This window comes from Schistosoma haematobium, chromosome 1 (genome assembly GCF_000699445.3).
Source record: "Schistosoma haematobium chromosome 1, whole genome shotgun sequence".
Lineage (NCBI taxonomy): Eukaryota > Metazoa > Platyhelminthes > Trematoda > Strigeidida > Schistosomatidae > Schistosoma > Schistosoma haematobium.
The window spans coordinates 93172244-93193552 of NC_067196.1; the positions used below are offsets into that span (position 1 = coordinate 93172244).

General features: G+C 35.7%; 1 protein-coding gene across 2 annotated transcripts; it reads right to left on the reverse strand.

Moving 5' to 3' along the window:
* Positions 1–176: 176 nt before the first annotated feature.
* On the reverse strand, positions 177–21233 carry MS3_00002493 (uncharacterized protein; the record flags this gene model as incomplete). Of its 2 annotated transcripts, XM_035730115.2 has the most annotated exons (15): positions 21046–21233; positions 20865–21002; positions 20706–20830; positions 20597–20669; positions 20439–20564; positions 19518–19645; positions 17133–17528; positions 15358–15569; positions 13811–13936; positions 10440–10553; positions 9492–9586; positions 6676–6823; positions 5301–5459; positions 3707–3853; positions 1682–1921 (listed from the first exon to the last, which is right to left on the reverse strand). In XM_035730115.2, the coding sequence occupies exons 1-15, from the start codon at positions 21183–21185 to the stop codon at positions 1682–1684; spliced, it is 2367 nt and encodes a 788-aa protein (XP_035588083.1). In that variant the 5' UTR covers positions 21186–21233. The 2 variants fall into 2 exon arrangements, with proteins under 2 accessions (XP_051075588.1, XP_035588083.1); XM_051210093.1 differs by having other exon boundaries at positions 177–3853; positions 5301–6823; positions 20865–21233.
* Between the last annotated feature and the right edge of the window lie 76 nt (positions 21234–21309).

Below are 21309 nucleotides of genomic sequence, written 5' to 3' on the forward strand. Positions count from 1 at the left end.
ATTAGCAAACACCAGTTGAATCTGACGATTCTAATGACAGGTCATTTTTAAGTTCTGACTCAACTAAGTGTTCATATAAAGAGCCTTCAAAAACCACATCCACTTATTCCGTACACCTATTAATGATGAAAAATACCTCAAAACTCGAACCAACGGATCGGACTATTTCATCACTGTTAAGAAATGCAACTTCGGTCGTGTGTTGGCAATTATGTCTATGTTTCGTAGATATGGTCCAACCGACCTGTATAAGATTTAGGTAACAACATAAAACGTTTCTTTGCAGATGCCATGTATTTTTACTGCTATTTCAACCCCCGATTTGCTGCCTTATTCTCAGAAGAAAAGGGTTCAAGAAATCTGGAAAACAATTAAATTCGGTCGATTAGAAGTAACGGGCGTACGATCGTTTTCCTTATGTTCACAATTTTGCATCATTGATTGTAATTTGTTCAAGTGTAAAGTTGATAAATTCTAACGAACGTGCACTGAAGTATAGTAAATAGACTATCAAAACTACCTCATAGATAAGGCAACCACTATGCAACTTCCGATACATATATAATGGAATAATATCTTGATTGGTTATTTGAGATTTATTTGTGATTTCATTTTAGTCACCTGACTTGACTCTACTCATATTACCTTATTTATTTACATAATCTCTGTGAACAAATTATTTCATTAAATATTTCCAATGATACACTGAAAAGACAAGCTGAACAAAGAAATATTTCTTTCCAACTAGCTCTTCATTAATATAAGTTTTACAAATGAGTTTAATAATCTTGTTATCTAACTTCCACTCCATCCGTCGTACTAATTACTTATCATTAATTTCACAGTGAAAAAAAACCCAGTTTCAATTCCTATTCCTACTCTTATGTAACTACTTATAATAAACAGCTGATTATGAAAAGTCACTTTAGTTTTAATTTTCTAAACGTTGTGTAGCTAACTGATTACTATATTGTTAAGTTGACTGATCACCAACTAATTGGTACTGACTTCCTACTCATTTGAAAAAAAACATAAATATTGGTGTGGAGTCCTGATGAGGAACTAGTTGAAGAGAAATATTTCTTTGTTCAACTTGTCCTTATTATAAACTATTTGTAACTTTCATCATTCTTGGCATAGAACAGAACATATAGATAGACAGTCCAATATTACGGTCCGTAAACATCCCAATTCACTAATGAACAAAACGTAATGAGGAATAGTCATGATAATAATCAAACGGCTCAATTTTCCCAAGGAAACGTTTTCACCGTGACTGTGTTGACTCTAAGGCAAAGTAAATGCATTACGATCTCATATAAATAAGTAGTAATTAATTAATAGAAAGTGAGCAGATTCACCTTTCCTTTTTTAATGATATAACCAACACAAGGTGGAAATCAGACACTAATTCCTATGGAAAAACTTTCTATTTTATTAAAATATGAAAAGTTTGTAAAAAAAAAAGACAATAAGTGTAACTAGAAACAAAATTGAAAGTGAAGAAAAGAAAAAAGAACTAAATTCAAACGAAACCATGATATTGATCACAGACAGCTGAAAGAGGAAATTTCATAAAAGTTCATTATCGTCAAAATCATGACACTGAACACATTTAACAACAGAATTAGCAGCAAGCACTCATAGAACGAGGGTTGTTCAGAAAACTTGTTTGACATGGTTATACCAGTACTTGCTCATGATTTGATTCGCCATTATTCATAACACTATCATTGTCTTCACTAATGTCGTCGTTTTCAGTTGTATTTTGAATGTTTTGAGGAGCAGCCGAGAATAACAATAGCGATTCAGACTTAAAATGTATGCCTGACTGGCGTCGTACAACAGACCAAACGTATGGTATGAAAAATTCATCTGGGGATTCTTCTTCTACATATTTAAATTTCAGATCTGGGAATTTCTGGGGTACAAAAAGTAGAATACAAAGAACATGTGTAAGCTAGGGGAGGAAGACATGAAACTAATTGACATTACTTTATGAGGGTGACTTACACTTTTCTTTATATGTTAATATAAGTCTATGATGTGAGTAGTTAGTGGACAACAATTGATATAACCAAGTTTTATGGCATATGAATCACTAATTATCAAGTGAAACCAATTCCAATTCTCACCTATATGCTGGGGATAAATGATGCGGCGGCACTGAAAAGAAGTCTTCCTGCTGCCTAATTAGTTTCACTATACAATACCAAGTGTTTTTTACACCATTCAAAAATACATCTATATCCTCCCGATGTCATATCCAATTACGTTTATGAATTTACATGTACCTGCCGTAGTAAGTATATAAGAAGGGTAGAGAGAAGGGCCTTTACTAGGTTTTCTGAACACATTCCCAGGAACCTACTGCTGAAAGGGAGTAAAATCTTTACAAGTGAAATAGCCAGACACCTAATGGATATAGTGGACATGACGTGAATGTGGGTAATGGATCTAATATAATAAACGAATAGAAAACAGCCATTTTATTCCGTTTGGCTGAGGCAATCGCTTTCAAACGTTTTTGACCTTATCTATATATACAACAGGAAAGGGTGATTAACCTTTCCCTGCCATTATGATTGGATACTTATCTTATAACTTCTATGAAGTTCGTTTATTCAACCCTGTCCACAAGCTTTTTATCTTTAATATTCCTTCGTCTTCTGAAATTCATCTATCACACAACCTTATTGATATTCACATACTTGTTTATTTTATCGTGTTGTGTAATTATCTAGACACCAACTTCATCACTTTCACAACATATATTATCTTGATTATGATTATTAAGAACTATAACATCTGTTCTACTCTCCATTATTACTTTACAGTATAGTGATACACGTTGATCTTAACTATGTTTCTTCATACACTTTGGGTCAAATGATTTTAGTAACATACCGAACATTTACTTAAATTTCACACACTAAATTATGCTAATAAAGTATGCTAATAATTACATTAATAATCTTAGTTTTAGGTTGCATGTAACTGATGAAAAACCGTGAAAGAGAATGAATTCATTTTATTTTTTAAACCTTGTTATTCTTGCTGTGTATACATTTATTAAGGGATCTGTGTGGATGAAAGGATTTAAAGTTCCACAGAATCAAAAAACGAATATAATCGAGTCTATTTCTGAAACACGAGATTTTATTCTGAACACATACTACAAGTACTTAATGCTAACACGCAAATATATAGTTCATACAAGAAATTCGCTTTAAATACTGTGAATAGAATTCATAAACAAACCACCGTTAATACTATTTTCTATCTTATAACCATTTCCTCATTAAATAAACACACCATCGACGCTCAACTGTAGTTTGAGCTGACATTTTACAAATATGTTCTTTATCCTTAATGTCTTACGTCAACTAAGCGCCTAAATATTGTGAAACTAATCATTTAAATTTGTACGAAAGTTCTTGAAAATGAGATAGTTGTATAGTTACGACAGATTTACAACAGATACTCAATGAATTACGTAGGCAACTACTACTTGTGATCAGAAAAAGCAATTTTCATTGGTAACAGTGGATTGTATAAAAATCCAGAATTTCGTTTATTGTTAACCATCTGTTTCTACTTTTCACTTCCTGTCATTAATTTTGTTATTATTTAAAGTAGACAAAGATTAAAAAACGTGAAAAATTATAAATCTTAACAGAATGATCGATAATATTTGTTAAATTACTTTCAGATTACAACTTCTTTGAGTATTACCAACATGTTTTATAATCACTTGCATAACAGCTTGTGGTTGAGTTGGTTGAGGTCCTAATTCTAATTCAATTTTCTTTGAAAAATGAGTTAAAACAATATCAATGTTTTGTACCACATTCTGAAATTTCAAAATTATGAAATACATAGTATGATGTTATATTGGAATTAAACAACTAGTACAGATACTTGAATCTTTTTATCAATAAGAAACACAGATATAAGCGAGTTTATCATTAGAAAGATGAAAAGTAATTAATATCTAGACCATTATATCAAAGAATAATAATCATTAGTGAAGTTGGAATAGAGGGACTCGATTGGCCATGCTACTACTGATAACGAGGTAGGTGCTTGTTTAGATAAAATGCAATATTCAGATACTAATCATATGAGTTTTAATACAGTGAAAACGTTAGTCAGTCCTATGCAGCATTACCTAATTATTTACGCCCGTTATACCTTGTGTTAGAGTATAGGCCGGCCATCAGTATTTTTCATCCACCTCTGTCCTGGAAAATCCTTCCCAGTTGCTATTCAACTCAATCATTCTTGAAGGAGAAGCTCTGGAACACGTGGAAACTTTCACGTATCTGGTCAGCACCATCGATGAACAGCGCGGATCTGATGCAGACGTAAGGACAAGGTTTGGAGAAGCAGAGGTAGTATTCCTACAATTGAGGAACATATAGAACTCAAAACAACTGCCAACCAATTTTAAAGTCTGAATCTTCAATACGAATGTCAAGACAGTCAGTCCTACTGTACGAAGCTGAAACGTGGAGAACTACTACAGCCATCATCAAACATCTACAAGTATTTATAAAAATTGTCTAAGCAAGATACTCAATATCTGTTGGCCGGATACCATCAGCAACAACCTATTGTGGGAGAGAAGAAACCAGCTCCCATCTGAAGAGGAAATTAGGAAAAGACGATGGAAATGAATATGACATACATCATGGAAATCATCAAACCGTATCACTAGAAATGTGCTAACTTGGAACCCTAAATGGAAACTGAAAAGAGGAAGACCAAAGAACACACTACGTCGAGAATTCGAAACAGACATGAAAAGGATGAATAGCAACTGGGAAGGGTTGCCCAGGACATAGTTGTATGGAGAATGCTGGAGAGCGGCCTATGCTCCTCCATGAGGGATAACAGGCGTAGGTTATTCCTTTTACAACCTACTATCCCAGGCACACTAGTTCCAATTCTATGTTTATAGTTACAAAGAAAAACGGTCTATGCATCTGCTTTTAAATTAATTACATAATTACGTATTGTGAAAAATTGTGTTGCCAGTATTGAAATATCGCAGAAGTAAATCTATCGCTTAATTTCAGCGTCGAAACAAATTTGTTCTAATAAGCAAATTTGATGGTCAGATTATTGAAGAAATTAAAGTTGACTAGAACAGTGAGCATTTGTCACATTTTGATTTTTTGGGATGGGTTTATGTAAGTGTTTTTTGAGTAGTTCTTTCGTAACAATCACTACTATATTACCTGAAAATGATTAAAGATAAAGGTAATGGAAAATTCAATTACATGAACAACTCTAACCTGAAACGATGGATGTGAACGAAGTGATGTGAATGAATCCCTTTTATACAAAAGAGAATAAATTAAATCTGGATTCGACACCATCGTATGTGTAAGAATTGAATTAATAATTTCTAACAGCATTCGAATTACTTCTTCAAGTAAGGCTAATTCTTGAACCTACAATAAAAAACAGATATTGGTCGTAGGTTATCGTAACGAGGGTAACAACTAAAAAAATATTAGAGATAGACAAAACCTGTCTGTGATAGGTAATTTTCAAATGAACGTTAAGTTAATATTAATTGTTTTGCTGTAAAGAATTAAACAAAGACCTTCATTACACACGTTGAACTATAAATACAAGAGGTTAAATGATGAAATTCATTTTAAAACACAAATACGAAATCAGTAATTTTGTAAAGAAATTTGATTAGCTTTATTTGTACTTTAAGAAGATACAAACGTTTATTCTTTGAATTCTAAACGACTTAACAAGGTCAGACCTTCAGTGAAACTGATATTTCAACTTACTACTGATAAGGATATTAGTAGATGATTATTCCTGTTCTGTAACTGAGTAAAACTACGAATATGTTGAATAAAATTATATGTGGGAAATGTTAAAATGTGCATCATCACATAGAAACTAGTATCTTCTACGCACGTTCAGTAACAAAGCGCTATACGAAGCAAAGGTTATAACACTACTACTCGTAAGATAATTACATGAAAATAATGAGTAAACATAGAAAGTGTTATATCCTAGTGAAGATTACATTACGAGTAACGTCTGAGACCTATTAATGGACTAATATTATTTATATATTCTCATGGTATAAATATTCAGTAACTAGATTATGTATATTTATATTCCTCTTATCATAAGCTTTATTTTGTTCTATAAGTTATTTTTGTACGGTTTACTGTTCTTAAGCTATGTTCAGTTTATTGACTACTTCCTCCCACGTTCACAACCACTTTTTGGCCTTATTGTGTACAAATGTTATTTCTTATTTTATGGTGCGTTGCGGTTTGTTTGTTTGATATATAGACCCAGTATGTCTGAAATAAATGATTCGATTCGATTCACATACTAGAAGCTGGTATTGGTGTTCTGGACTCAACTGGACGGGCTAGGCGAACATAGAACCAATAAAGACGCTAGGCTGCTCATACCGGTTGAACGTCATTGCTTTGGCACCGTGCTAAGACTGTATAAGTCGTATTTTCATCAGCGGATAAATCATGTGGTAACTAACCGGACATAAAGTCACAACAGAAAGGATCAATAGTTTATGAAATCAACGAATGTGACATAATATACGGTGCCACGACCACCTGAACAATACTCTCATTAACCATATTTTCATATCATAAAACAACAAAAACGAACCATTTCTTCCTGTGTATCAGATGATATAAGTGATGTATTTGATAGAAGTTTAGTGATTTCGGCAGCCGATTGTGATTGGTTGTCATCAGACATTTTACGCAAAATGTCCACCGTTTTATTATGACGCTTGATCAATAATTGCAGTAAACTGAAAATATACAAACAAGAAGACATCATTGAATTTAGAAGTCAATAGAATAACCATCTACTGATATAGAAGAAATAATGGGTTTAATTTCCAGCGTTGGAAATGATGAAAGTCATACATGTAATGCAACATTCCTTGCAAATTTCACGTAGCACATTATCTTGATTGATTTTGTTAGGTATGCAGAGGAATATACCAATAATTATCGTGTAAAGTCGAATGGTATCCTTGGATGTTAAATGGACATTTCCTATTGGTCGATATTTGTTTCACTTGTTAAATATTGTGTAAATGTTGTTTTCTATTTTGTGGTACGATGTGGTTTGTTTGGTTGGTATATAAACAGAGTATGTCTGAAATACAGTGATTCATATCTGAGAGGCTGTGACTTGCGTTCTGGACTCAACTGGCTGGGCTAGACAGGGAAGCAGGGCCAATCGGGACTCTAGGTCGTTCATTACGTGTTTACATGTCACTAATCCGATCGATATATACGCTGCTTATCAAAACCTGCAGTCCACACGTTACAACAGATTTCCGCAGTAACCCCGATTTACTAACCAGTAAAATCATTATAGCCTAGTAAATTTATTCTTAATGTTAATGTATTTTTCTGAATGCTTTGAAATATGTTAATTTGTGAAGTGATCAAAGTGCTGATAACTATAATAAAAGAATAATGAGCATCTATTAGATATGATTCAAATATAATAAATATTGAATTCTTTTTTCCTCTGACTTCAGCTTATCCAAAAAACAAACATTTCTGTGAATATTTATTGAGAGAGACCAACGAAGAACGGATTAAACAAGGAGCTATTGAGTAATGACGTCCTTAAAAGTACGGCAAAAAACACAAAAAAGATGAGCGAATCCGTATGAAACTTAAAGAGACTTTACCTACGAAAATTACACACTTTCTTCAAAGCACTAATAGGAATTGAAGAGGGAAGTTGATTATGAATACAGTGGTCTTGAGTGCTGTTAGAGGTTTGAGGGCGATTATTACTTCCCGGTTGCCCACACCGTGGAAGGGTTCTTCTGGAGGTACCTGAAAAGGAATTTCGATTAGAGGTGGTCCTAGTGACTTGAGAGCGTTACCATAGTGCCCAAGGGACAAATGTTTGAGGTCGGTCACACACGACCTTTATATGGGTGATTTTTGTGTTAGCTCCGTACTTGTTGAGACGTTACCTTCAGAGACGGATATCCGTGGGATAAGACGAGGTGCGCATTTTCAAAGTCGACCTTTTCTAACCCCACCCCTCCGTGTAGGAAGGCAGCATCGATGTTATGCTGGTTGTCTAAAGGAAACACCTTACTGCCGTCACACCTCTACACAGTCAGCAGTACGACTTCACCTTCGGACCTTAGGTTTGTTGCTTTTAGTCTTAGCACTCTTCAACCGACCTGTCTGACATGGTAGGACCTTGAGGAACGGTTGTTCCAGCCAGTATAGCTTGGTTGCTTCATCACGATAGACAGGCATGACCACCACGTCAAGGTAACAATAACGGTCGCGAGACAGTGATCCACAATACGCAATGGAATTATTTATTTATTTATTTATTTTAACACATAGATATTGGTACAAGGAAGCACCAAATACATATGCGGAACACAAATCTCATTCGATATGTATGGGGGCTGTGATACTGCCCGGGTGCCCAAACTGAAACAGGTGGTTTTCTTAGGGGACCACACCCCGAGCCTTCGACCTGAAAGTCTAACCCACAAGGCAGTGGAGCATCGTAAGGAGATGCAGTACCATGTAAGCCGGTGACTAACGATTGGTTCATACGCCATTTGTTCCCGCAGGATACTGGAGCCCATGTGCGTCATTGGTTTGGAATCCGGTTAAAGCGCCGGACATTCGCTTTTCGTCTTCTTATTTTCGTAAACACCCCCGCCGCGAGAAGGCAGTGAGTAGAACTTTTCTGGCAGAGGCTATATACGTGTGGACATGTGAGGGTATTTCGAGAGAGAGAGAGTGGACTCTCCCCACTCTCGGCCGTACCAGGGCATTTGGGGGCGTGTTTGTGTGTTGGGGGTGTTAAAAGCCTGCGACACCCGGTATTCTCAGCCGGTCACCCATGCAAGTACTGACCGGGCTCAACGTTGCTTAACTGAGGTGATCGGACGAGAAGTGGTGCTTTCAACGTGGTATGGTCGCTGGCATACGCAATGGAAGATGATCACACAATATCGTGAATTGACGAGAGTCTAGTGGTTAAGAGATTAGGCATTCGTGTGTGAAATTGAAGGTCCTGGATTCGATTTTCTAAAGCGGAATCCTGGATCTGCACTGTCGATGAATCCCATATTACGAATAAACGATATCACAATAGTCCCTAATTCTCAATGTTAGTCCAACTAAGATTTTAAACTACGAAAATATTTGGCAATTAATTGTTTAGAGGACACATAAGAAAGTGTAGTGAGTAGTTATATTATATCGTATTATGTATTAATAAACCAATTTATAGTTACGATAATAACGACAGATATTATTTGAGAGAAAAGTGAAATCGTGATAAGATTCAAAGGTACTATTTATGTTTCATGAAAACTAATAATTAGGTAAAAAAAATCTGAATAATTGTAATTTTTTTTAAATTAATAACTACATCCAAGGTGTAAAAAAAAATGATTATGTAAAATTACTTACCCAACTAGTGTATCACATGCATGAGGATGAAGTTTAGTAATTCGGGGGGATAAGTTTGCTAGAGTTGCCAAAATATTAACATGAAGGTATTTGTCCTAATTAATAAAGAATAACATTTACTTATAGTTTACAGTTGTATGTTGAAGTTTTTTAAAATTTTAATTCATATCAAACAGATAAAAATAAATTTTAAAATAACTTCTTGATTACCATCTAAAAAGATAATCATGTACACAAAGAAAAAGGTAGTCAATAAATATCATAACACAATACGAAGTCATGTAAATAGTTTCAACTGCTAATTATGAAAACGATGGATGATGAGACTAGTAAGAAATCGAAGTTATGCCTACAATACGTCAAAAACGTACAATCCTATTATACAATTAAAAATCATAATTGGTACAATACAGACGAAGACATGATGTGACAAGATATTCAGCGAAAATACCAGAGATTATACTCATTTGTTTTGTATTGCTTTTGAATTCGTAGTTTAAAGGTTTAATCTAAAGAGTATCATAGACAATCTACTTATTCATTAATTAAGCACATACTAAGAATGCTCAATATGAAACAAGTACGAGTGTACGGAGTGCACAAATAATATAATGCAACAAAGAACCCAAGGGGAAATAAGGAAGAAATTAAGCCACTTGAAACAAACGTTCTGATGTAGCAGTTTAGTATTGATGAAAGATGCCTATATACCTAAATGTGAAGCTACCTTATTCGACCATAAAAAAACACTAATTCCTGAGAAAATTAATCCAACTGGTGAACTAAACATGATAAATGACACTGAATAAATATTCTACAAATTGAATTTCTATTCAATTATTATATAAAGCTAAGGAAGTAATTATGCATTTTTGACAGCGACGGACTTCAGAAAGCTCATAAATGAAACAGATGTAAAGAAATTCCGAAAAAAATAATGTATCTTACCTTCAATTGGTTCAAATGGTATTGAATGGTACGACAAAGAACTAATACAGTTAAGCTTCCATATGAAACATTCGAAAGTCGACGACTTGTTGACCACTGAACCCATTTAATATCCTTAAAAAGATAAGTTGGATAGTTGACGAAACAGTAGATAACAGCAAGAACAGAAAATAACATTTATTAATTAATACAAAAGTGTACGCATAGAACAGAAAAACATCAGAATATGGGTAGCATTTTGAACAAACAAAAGGAGACCATAGGTACTTAAGTAGGTCATTTAAATAGTCAATGATTGATGAAACATCATGGTTTGACCCCTCCCAGTCATCCTTCAAAAGACCATAATAGTTAATAGGCCGTAACACAATTATGACACGTGGTCACCGTGTATATTTCTAATTTTAGTATTATTAGCTTTATTCAATATTATACTTTTGGTACAATACATAATTATCTGCACAAAGTACTTCAGCAAGTTTTCGTTTCTTACTTCTTGGTCGATCCTGGCGACAAATGTTGAATGGTCACCAGTTGGAAGTTAGCAGAATAATGTAAATTCTTTTCTCTGCAAATCGCCAGCGACCACAATGTAACTTGTACAGTGAAATGTTAAACTTTTCATAAACACACCTGAATAGGTTATGAGACTATTAGGCATAATGACGTGTTAAAATGAACAAAGAAACAGACAACTTGTTTAAATATCTAGATTGCAGGAACAAGTTGTCCAGATACTCAAGCAGGCCGTTGGTCTAGTTTGGAATACTATACAAAAACGAAACACAATTTCTTAGGTGATTTTATTATATGGGAGAATAAGTATACAACTGACCAATTTTATTTCGGTTGTTTGTTTACTTAATCTCTGAAAAAGCAACTTAAACTACGTTGCTAAACGTCAGAAACCCGAATTTTTACTCATAGCGGTACCAAAAATATATCATTATTTTATTATTAATACTCTACCTAGTGTTTAATTTACACCATGGTATTGGTACCTAAAACTAACTAATCACTTGTTTTGAGCACCTACAACAATTTTAACATAAAAATTCCGAATACGGCTTTTGAAGATCTTTTCCACCATAACACACAAAAATAAGTAATTTAGAATGATAAATAATCATGTAGATACAATGGAATTCATTTGTCAAGCACAGATTTATGTGGATTGGTTGAAGATAGACATTAACACCGTGGGATGCAGGCTCAGTGGTTAAGCGTTCACGCGCATGGAGAACGGTCGAACTCACTAACCAATATTTGAAAGCCAAATATTTCAGATGTAGAGCTGCTGAGAAATTAATAAAGGAGTGAAGCTCAGGAGCCTGGGTCCAAAGTGCCTCTAGTTCGAAAAAAAATAACCAAGCAGTTGGGTCACCTTAAAATACGTATTTAGAAAACTTCCTACAGACCTTTTAATATGTTGATTCAGTAGCTTCCAGCACACCTTGGCCGATAATTCAATTATACGAAATAAAAAACGTGAGTCCAATATTTTTGTACATCAAGTGAACAACCAATCAAATTAGAAACGGAAATGGAAAATATTACACGACATTGTAAATACAGTGTATTTTCACTTGAAAGAGGTTTATAATCTCACGTCAAAGAATATTCTACTCAAAAACACTATTTTTCTACGATACCTACAACCTAGGAATTAAGTAAAGGGAATTTTTTCTTATCAATTATATATGACTAAAAAGTTCAACAACATTCAACATCTGATTCTAAGAGGCACTTTTATCGACTTAGTCGACAATTTTTATTAATTTAAAACGTTTGTAATGAAACATGAGTAAAATTTATAAATTACTTAACAATGAGATGGCTAATAAAGTTTTAAAGAGAATAACAGTTAGTAACAATTCCTGATTGAATACTCATTTCTTAATGATGAAATTATCAGTCTAATTACAACAAGAACAGAAGCAGTCAAAAGTTAAATAAGGAATTATTAACTTCAGATATTTAAACATCTCATTACGAAAACCAACTTACCGGGAGTAATTAAATATTACGAACATAAACCTCTTACTATGTTTTCAGTCCAAACTAAACAATCAACGTAATTACTCATCAGAGAGATTCAAAACTATTACGGTAACTGGTCACATAAATAAATTGACCAGGGCCCCCAAATGCCCTGGTATGATCGAGAGTGGAGAGTCAACTGTCCCTCTCCAAATGCTATCACATGACCATGTGCATACGACCACTACCAGGGAAGTCCCACTCACTGCCTTCTCGAGACACTAATGTTCTTTACGAAATTAAGAAGACGAAAAGAGAATGTACGGCGCCTTAACCGGGTTGGCGTTCACGGAGAGTCCGCCTGGGGGAGTTAGAAAACCCTGATTCCAAACCAATCGTGCACATGGGCTCCAGTATCCTGACGGAACAAATAGCGTATGGACCAACTGTTGGTCACCAGCTACCATGGGACTGCATCTCCTGACGTTGCTCCACTGCCTCGTGGATCAGACCTTTAGGTCGAAGGCTTTGGGTGTGTCCCCCTAACAAAACCACCTACTTCAGTTAGGGCACCCGGGCAGTATCTCAGCACTCACATAAATCGAATGATTCATGTGACTCATATCTATTTGGTGCCTCCTTGTACCAGTGTTTATGTGTTTAAATAAATATATAAGTAACGATTTGATTTGATTTTGTATGACAAACAACAATTCTTGATTCACATATTACAATTTTAAATGGTATACGCTGCCTTAAATCTGGCCAATTTAATGGATTATTAATTTGGATTTATAATTGTAGAACTGTTAGGTCCCGATAAGCCTAATAAATGGTAATTTTTGGGATCCATTTGTGAACCGATAAAATGCGTATACTTTTATCGTATAATTGTTAATTAACTAAACTATTCATATTCATGTCTCTCTTATCATAAGCTTTATTTTAACCTATAAACTGTTATTATACGTTTTTCCATTCTTGAATTATGCCCTGTCTATAAGTCACTGCCTCCCACCTTCACAGCCACATTTGGCAAAATATTGTACAAATGTTATTTTCCATTTTATGGTACGATGTGGTCTGTCTGATTGGTATATAAACCCAGTATGTTTGAAATAAACCATTCATATTGCAGAGGCTGAGACTGGTGTTCTGGACATAACTGGCTGGGCTAGGCGGAAAGCAGGACCAATAAGGACTCTAGACTGGTCGCACGGGTCTTACGCGTCATTGGTCCGATCGATAATTTACTGCTGTCTAATTGGCGGTATCGTTACGTTATACATTAACAGGGCACTCAGGCCACAAGTTATAACAAGAACCTGATGAGAAACTATTGAAAAGAATATTCTTCGTCTATATAATTGTGTTTTAAATAAATAACTCACTGATGTGTGAATATCGCGTCCAAATTGTTCATTTTCCGTAAATATCAACAACAGAATTAATGCCATGTAGACAAGATGTGAATTATGTGACTGGGATTTATATAGAATATTTAATAATGGTGGAAGCTGAAAATAAATTAACAAAGGAAATGGTAATGTACATAGAACAAGATTTTATTTTCATAACTGACAAACAAAACACATTCAAATTATTGAGAATATTATTTATTAGTATATCATTTCATTCAGTCAGCTACAACGTAGGACCAGCCACATTTATGCATCGGTCCATGTTGCCTATTCTCCCACTGACTGCAGCACAGATGATGTAAAAGGTGAGTTTTACAGAAAGCTCTCCGACCTCCTCCTAAAAGCTAGGCGCTCGGATGTAGTAATAGTGGCCGGTGACTTTAATGCCCAAGTAGGTAAACTAGGCGATAGGGAAAGACACCTGGGTGGATCTTATAGCAACGTGGCTCAAAGAACAGATAATGGCGACCGTCTGTTGCAGCTATGCTCAGATAACCGCCTGTTCCTTGCAAATAGTAACTTTAAGCATAAGGAAAAACATCTTTTAACATGGCGACCCCCTAATTCGTCCCAATGTTGGACCCAAATAGATCACACGTCAAGGTAGCAACAACGGTCGGGTGTATATCCTTTCGAACCAGTCCATATGCTTACCATCAGTGCTGAAACTTCTTAATTTGAAAGGACAGGTGGTTCGATGGCTAGCTTAATCATACGATATCTGTTCAAATAATAAAACTTGCTAAATTTAATCTTTAGTTGAATAAGGGACATGTTTGCCGGTCAGTAAGTTACCAATAACTAAGGTGTTTGGGATAGAAGAAATAGTACATTAATTGAATCGAGTTACCTGCCGATATGAGCGATAGTATACCGTATCAAAAAGCTAACAAAACTAATGTTAATCCTAGCATTCGTCTAAGCATCAACATATAGGCCATAATGGAACTAAATCATTCACCAAGTACTGGAATATGAGCCAGACTTTAGGTATGAAAACTACTGATATTTCCCGATCAACCAAGCCGAAGTAGGTGAAGAGGGCGTTGGAGCCTGAGACTTAGTGGTAGCAAGTTGAACACCTTAACCACTAAGCCACAACTCCATGGTTGATAAACGACGTATCACTTAATAGTTATTTTAGAAACAGTACTATAGAATTGCGTATGAGTATATGTTTTAAGATGTTTTGTAGTATAAATAATTCCTATAAAAACTTTGGTTCCAACAACATCCAAACTACCATACGGTGGTAGAGTATATGCTATGAGAGTATGAATACTCCACAATTCATCCCAATAACATCTAACCTCATATAGTTGTCTGCTAGATATGATATTTATTATATAATGGTTCCAAATAAACTAATTACATGTAATGTTTTACAAATAATTTTGTTCCACTTACAATCGCAATGATAATGTAAGTCACTTTGAAACTAACAATAGCATATGAAACAGAATTAATCGTTATGTTGGTGTTTTGTAGCACAAACGATATAAAAAATGACTTCTTACCACTTTCTCATAACCCCGCTCTTGCATAATGAACGAATGAAAGTTTGTATTTCGATGAACTAAAAGGTACAATAACAGTGGGCTACTATCCTGAGACAATGTCGAAGCTGCTGTATCACAGATAGCAGTGAAATTTATTTGTGGTGATGATGATTGAGTAACTATGTTTAAATGTCCATTTAATGTAGCACCACCTGGCTGTAATCGAGGGGCTGAAGTACAAATAACATATACAAGACGAATGAAGCCGCTCAACATACTTGGTATGCAATAAATATTTATTCAAATCTACAATCTTATCACGAATTTATATGACAGTAAAACAAGCAGTTGTGTGGACAGATATAAACATGTGACCGTTGCATTTGTAATAGTAACTTTATTGGATAGTATACGTTCATATACAATTGATCGTAACATTTTACCATATGTACGTTTGTCTATATTGTCCTTCGGTTATTTCGTGTATACATACAACCGAGTCAACCATTAATTCTTCTTCCACTACACCTCACGGAAAACTTGCATTGTACAAGTTTGTTTAGTTGAATTTGCTCGCTTGAAATATAATTGGTATCCATTTTCCACTAATTTGTAAAACCCATATATTAGAGCAGAGCCCTAACGAAGAACCAATTGAAAGAAATATTTCTTTCCTCAACTTATCGTTTTAATGTTTCGATGAGAATATTTAATACATTTGAAATTTATTTTCCATACCTTAACTTTTATCTCAATTTCTTAAAGTAATATGAATCATGTGATCAATAGTGACCGGCTTTACGATGGGTTTCCTGCTAGTGAGAAGCCGTGACCAATGGAGTTCAACTGTATGTTTTGAGGCTGTTACTCACTGAAGACAATGATGAACGGTTGCGCGATTTCGTGGATTGGTTGAAGCTAGACATTAACACTGTTGGATGCCGGCTCAATCTAGTGTTCAAGCGTTCATGCTCGAGATCGTGAATGCGCACTGCCGAGGAGTCCAATATGAGAACGAAACGACTGTCCATTGCTTCTAGGTTTTCAATGGTGGTCTAACATTGATCCACACATTATACGAATCTAAACTCAACGATCTGCACAACCTTATACTGATAATTTGAATATATGTCGATAGTAAGTCTAATGAGATATACGAAGTTACTCACTGTGGAATAGACAGTAACATGAACACGTTAATGATCTTCAGTTGCAGAGTAATTGAAACCGCAAAGAGATCAAGAGCTATTCCAGTTGAATTTTGTGATTTCATCAGGGTGCACCAAAGACTGTGACTTCTATTATTGTTATTATTATTATCACCATTCAAGTTGTAATAAGCATTAGTTGTCTGGTTCCTTTCAGCTTGGCTAACACTTTAATTACTTTGAAAAACAATCCAGTAACAATATCTTAAAAACCTCTGATATCACATAAAACTTAAAATAAAATACTTATTCGAACATAAAAATATTCATAATAGTGCAGCTGCATATGCACAGCCTACAGTTTATTATCGAAATCGCTCTCTTTAACTTTAATCAGAACAGCGAATCAGTACTTTAACCTATTCGTATCAGATTACTTTGGCTATATAACCTGAAATCAATACATAAAGTTCTTAACCGAAGGCTTTTATGTTTCTTTTCATCTATCGATTAACATTAAATTCACCTTCGTAGAAGTTAAAGTGTTGATAAATATTAAAATCAAGCATTAGTGTTATTTATAATTATAAAAAGGAATAATAGTGAGTGAACTTGTGCACAAAAGCCTTAATGCTTAAGACTAACTTGACTTTGGCAGCACGTGAGTTGTATCCATTATTGAATCAACCTGGTTTTTTTGAGTAACTTCATCTTGTAAAGAAAAAAGTGTTGTTCGATACGGATTTCGGCCTAAAGAATTCGAATCTTTAATATTATTTTCTGAATAAGTTGATACAGTCTTTTCAATAGATCCAGCCTGAGTAGTAAGTATCAATAAAAGTAGTGAGCTGACATTTGACAATAGATGACACTGTTCGTTTGATTTGATAGTTGATTCTGATGTTAAAAGATCTGTGGAAACATTATTTTTTACTGGTTCAACAACTGCAACATGCGGACTGTTCTGTATATCTGATTTTGTTGAACTATTGGCAGTGCGACTAAAGTAACCACCAAATGTGACGATTGTAACTAAACTACCTAGAATTAAGAAGACAGATTAATTTCAATAATAGCGCAAAATTTACTATGGTACATCATTAAACACAACTACTGCTACTAACTCGATGGGTGAATAAAGTCAGCCGAATATATTTGGGTCCGACAACCATTGCCTAAACATCGCTTATTTCATCAGAAGCTTGTCAGCTTTTATTTATTTATTATTTATTTGAACACATAAATATTGGTACCAGATATATATATGTGCCAGCAATAACAATGAGAATGGGAAGAGAAAGAGGTGTACGGTACGTATAAGAGAGAAGGAAAATAAGAGAACAATAACGACCACGGTTTAGTGTATGGTAGTGTAATAATAATAATAATAATAATAATAATAATAATAATAATAATAATAATAATGAGGGAAACAGTAAGGTACGACCAAAAATAATACTTGTAGTTAAGGAAGTTACAACCACTTTTTATGAAGAAAGTAAAGAAGGTTACAGCAGGATCGTCACTGGCTTCTATTCTGAGACATATCTGATAACGTCTCTAGCCACTGTGTTGCACCATCTCTCAGACCCCAATCAGGGAGTCGTGAAGGACCAACACAAGCCAGCCATTTGCAGCAGCTTTCTTTCATACCACGACACCATGTCATACACTGACCACCTCTCCGCTTTTTCCAACCAGTCCCAGCGCCTGCAAATAATGCACGAAGATGAATTCTCTGGGACGATATTCGTAGAATATGTCAAAGCCACCGAAGTCGGTGTTTCAAGATAGTGACACCAATTGCATTATCGTCTCTGCACACGAACACACGATGACAAACCTCTGCATTGCTGACATGGTGACGCCACTGGATATCAGCAATCCTTAGGAGACAACGGTGATCAAATACAGAGTCGTCTAACGTCCTCAACTCGAAGAGGCCACGTTTCACAAGCATAGAGCGAAACTGCTCTCGCCGACGCGCTGTAGATCCGACCTTTTACAGCCAGACTGACATCACGAAGGTGCCAAAGATAGCCCAGATTGGCATAAGCCGCTCTGGCTTTCAATATACGTGAATTGATCTCATCACTCACGCCCCCACCAGCACTTATGCAGCTACCTAGATACACCAACTTCTCGACTACTTCTATCTGCTCACCGTCCAGGGTGAGTACAGGATTAGAATCCTGCCAGTCTTGTAGAAGTACTTTGCACTTCGAAGGTGCAAAGCACATACCTACGGACACTGATTGCTAACTGATTAAGTGCGGATTGCATGCCTCGGGCATTATCGCACAGTAAGACAACATCGTCCACATACTCAAGGTCGAGAAGTTTTTCTCCACGCAACAGATCCACACCACCATTACTTACATTCATCAGAGCTGTTTTCAGAATATCATCGATGGCAAAGTTGAAGAGGAATGGTGAGACTGGGCAACCCTATCTAGCCACACTGCTCGAATGGAACGATGGAGAGAGAAGGTTGTATGCCCTCACTCTACCTGAAGTGTTTGTATATAGGGCCTTTAAGATGTTAATAAACTTCTCAGGCACATCCTTCTTTAATAGACAATCCCAGAGAACAGCCCTGTCCAACGAATCGAAGGCAGCCCTGATGTCAAGAAACACTATAACTTTTGGCCTTTGATAAGTATGACGGTGTTCTAACATTTGGCGGAGGGTAAAGATATGATCAATACATCCTCGACCAGAACGAAAACCAGCCTGCTCATCGCGAGTCAATATTTCTCGGGTTTTGAACAACCTACGAAGTATGACGGAAGCCAATAGCTTGGACGCAGTCGGACATGGCCAACCCTATCTGCACAAAATCTGTACACAATCGAACTAGGTAAACACAAATCTTAACAACGATTATTCATTACCAAGTGACTATATTGAACAGATTTATGACCCTAAATCCGGAAATACTAAGCATGAAATCTGGTGTACCTGAACAAGTAACTTCGAAAAGATAGTCCACCAGGGAGATATATATGCAGTAAAGTAGATTAGACATACCTGCAATAGACGACGCCGCACGCCATATTAAACTATACTGTTCAAAGCCATGTAAAAGTGTTGGGACAGGACGATTTTCAGAAAAGTTAGACAATAATCGGTAAACTAAAGCAGGAGCAAGAGATGCACTGGAATGCAAAAAAAAGAAGGAAACGACTAACAAACAATCAGGCTCAACAATAAAAAGTAGTTGATCTGATTTTGAGATGCAATACTTGCGTTCCTGTAAAGATACATAATAAAAGAGATAGACACTTAAAGTAACTGCTTCGGGAAAGGAGAGTAAAAATGTTGCTGCAAGGCGGAATCTTAACTCCACCTGGAGCCCCTTTAGAGCTAATGTTGGTCCCGAGCCCGAATAAAGGAGGAGGGTTGGAAATAGCGTTAGCGACCCCATCCCGTTGAAAACTAGCTCGCTAAAAAACGCTAACCAGAAAAAAATAATTCAAACCAATTAAACTCTGCCATGGGAGTCAGAAGGTCTTCATTTAGAAGAGAGGACGCCTCATGATGGAAACCGATTTCCTTCGGAAGTCACGAGGCTGATGCCCCTTCTGGTAACCAGAGGAACCGGTTAGAGCACCAAACAGTCACTTTTCAATCCTACTTTTCTATCTTGAGCTGAACTAAACGCTAATGAGCCGAGTGGAGTTCAACTCATCACGACTGGTGGTATCTTAGGTTACGAGAACTTTCATATGCGACAACGTAATAAATTAAGGTTGGTAATGGTTAGCGCACTAAGGTTATCAAGTAGAATAAGCGAAGTCAGCTTTCTTGCTAGGCGCTTTTCGAAGAAACCGGACCAACTATCCGTGTCGCCGAAGGGAGAGCAGATACGGATAAATGTGGCAAGAGATAACATTTAGTGGTAATGAGATGAATTACAAAAACCATATGAATAGTCTATAATAAACTCACCACTTTCCCCAGACAACAGAAACGTAGACTTGTGGTAGAGGAGCCGATAGTTCTTTATACATTTGTCTAGAGAGTAACACTATACACAACAAATGAGCTTCGCAATGCAACAAGTAAGTATTGTCTCTGAAAACAATGAATGGTAAAACTGAACTTACTGGATAGGCAGATTAGTTATGAGCCTGAAAAGTACAGGGAACAAACATTCAATTACAGACAAACAATGAGGACCTAGGGAAAACACTGTTTGACTGAAGATAATTATACCTTCAGGAGAATTAACAGAGAAGTGAGAGAAAAATCTGGCTTCAGAGCAGTGCTCCATCAAGTACTTCACCGATAAACGTAGAATAAGTAGTCCATTTTGAGTAATTAATACTGTGTCTTCGATTCTAAAAATACAGGATAATTGTTAAATAAATCTACATGTCTGGTGAGGCTATTAATTCTGACATCTTTGATATAAGAAATTGCGTGAGATTGGGAATGTTACGAGAGTGAAGGTTATTTTTCTTCAAATCCTTTAGCAAACTTTTATTTGCTTTTTCAAAGTCTATGAGAGAGCTTGTATCAAGAGTTCGGTGAGCTGAGAATCAAATTCACACACCTGCTTTTTGTTGTTGAGCCAACAGAAGACAAAAATTCCCTCCAATATTCACTGTTAGGTGGTATTCCATCAGTCCCTACAAATCTTTGTAGTGGCTCATCCTTGGGCACATTAGCAAGTGTGCTGTTACTAGATCCCATTTTTTGTAGCGTTGTATAATATTAAGCTACTACGAAATCTGAAGGTCATGATTTAGTATGAATAAAGTTAAGGTCACTTCAGAAAATAAGTGATTAGTCATTTTACAGAATAATATCTTCAAAA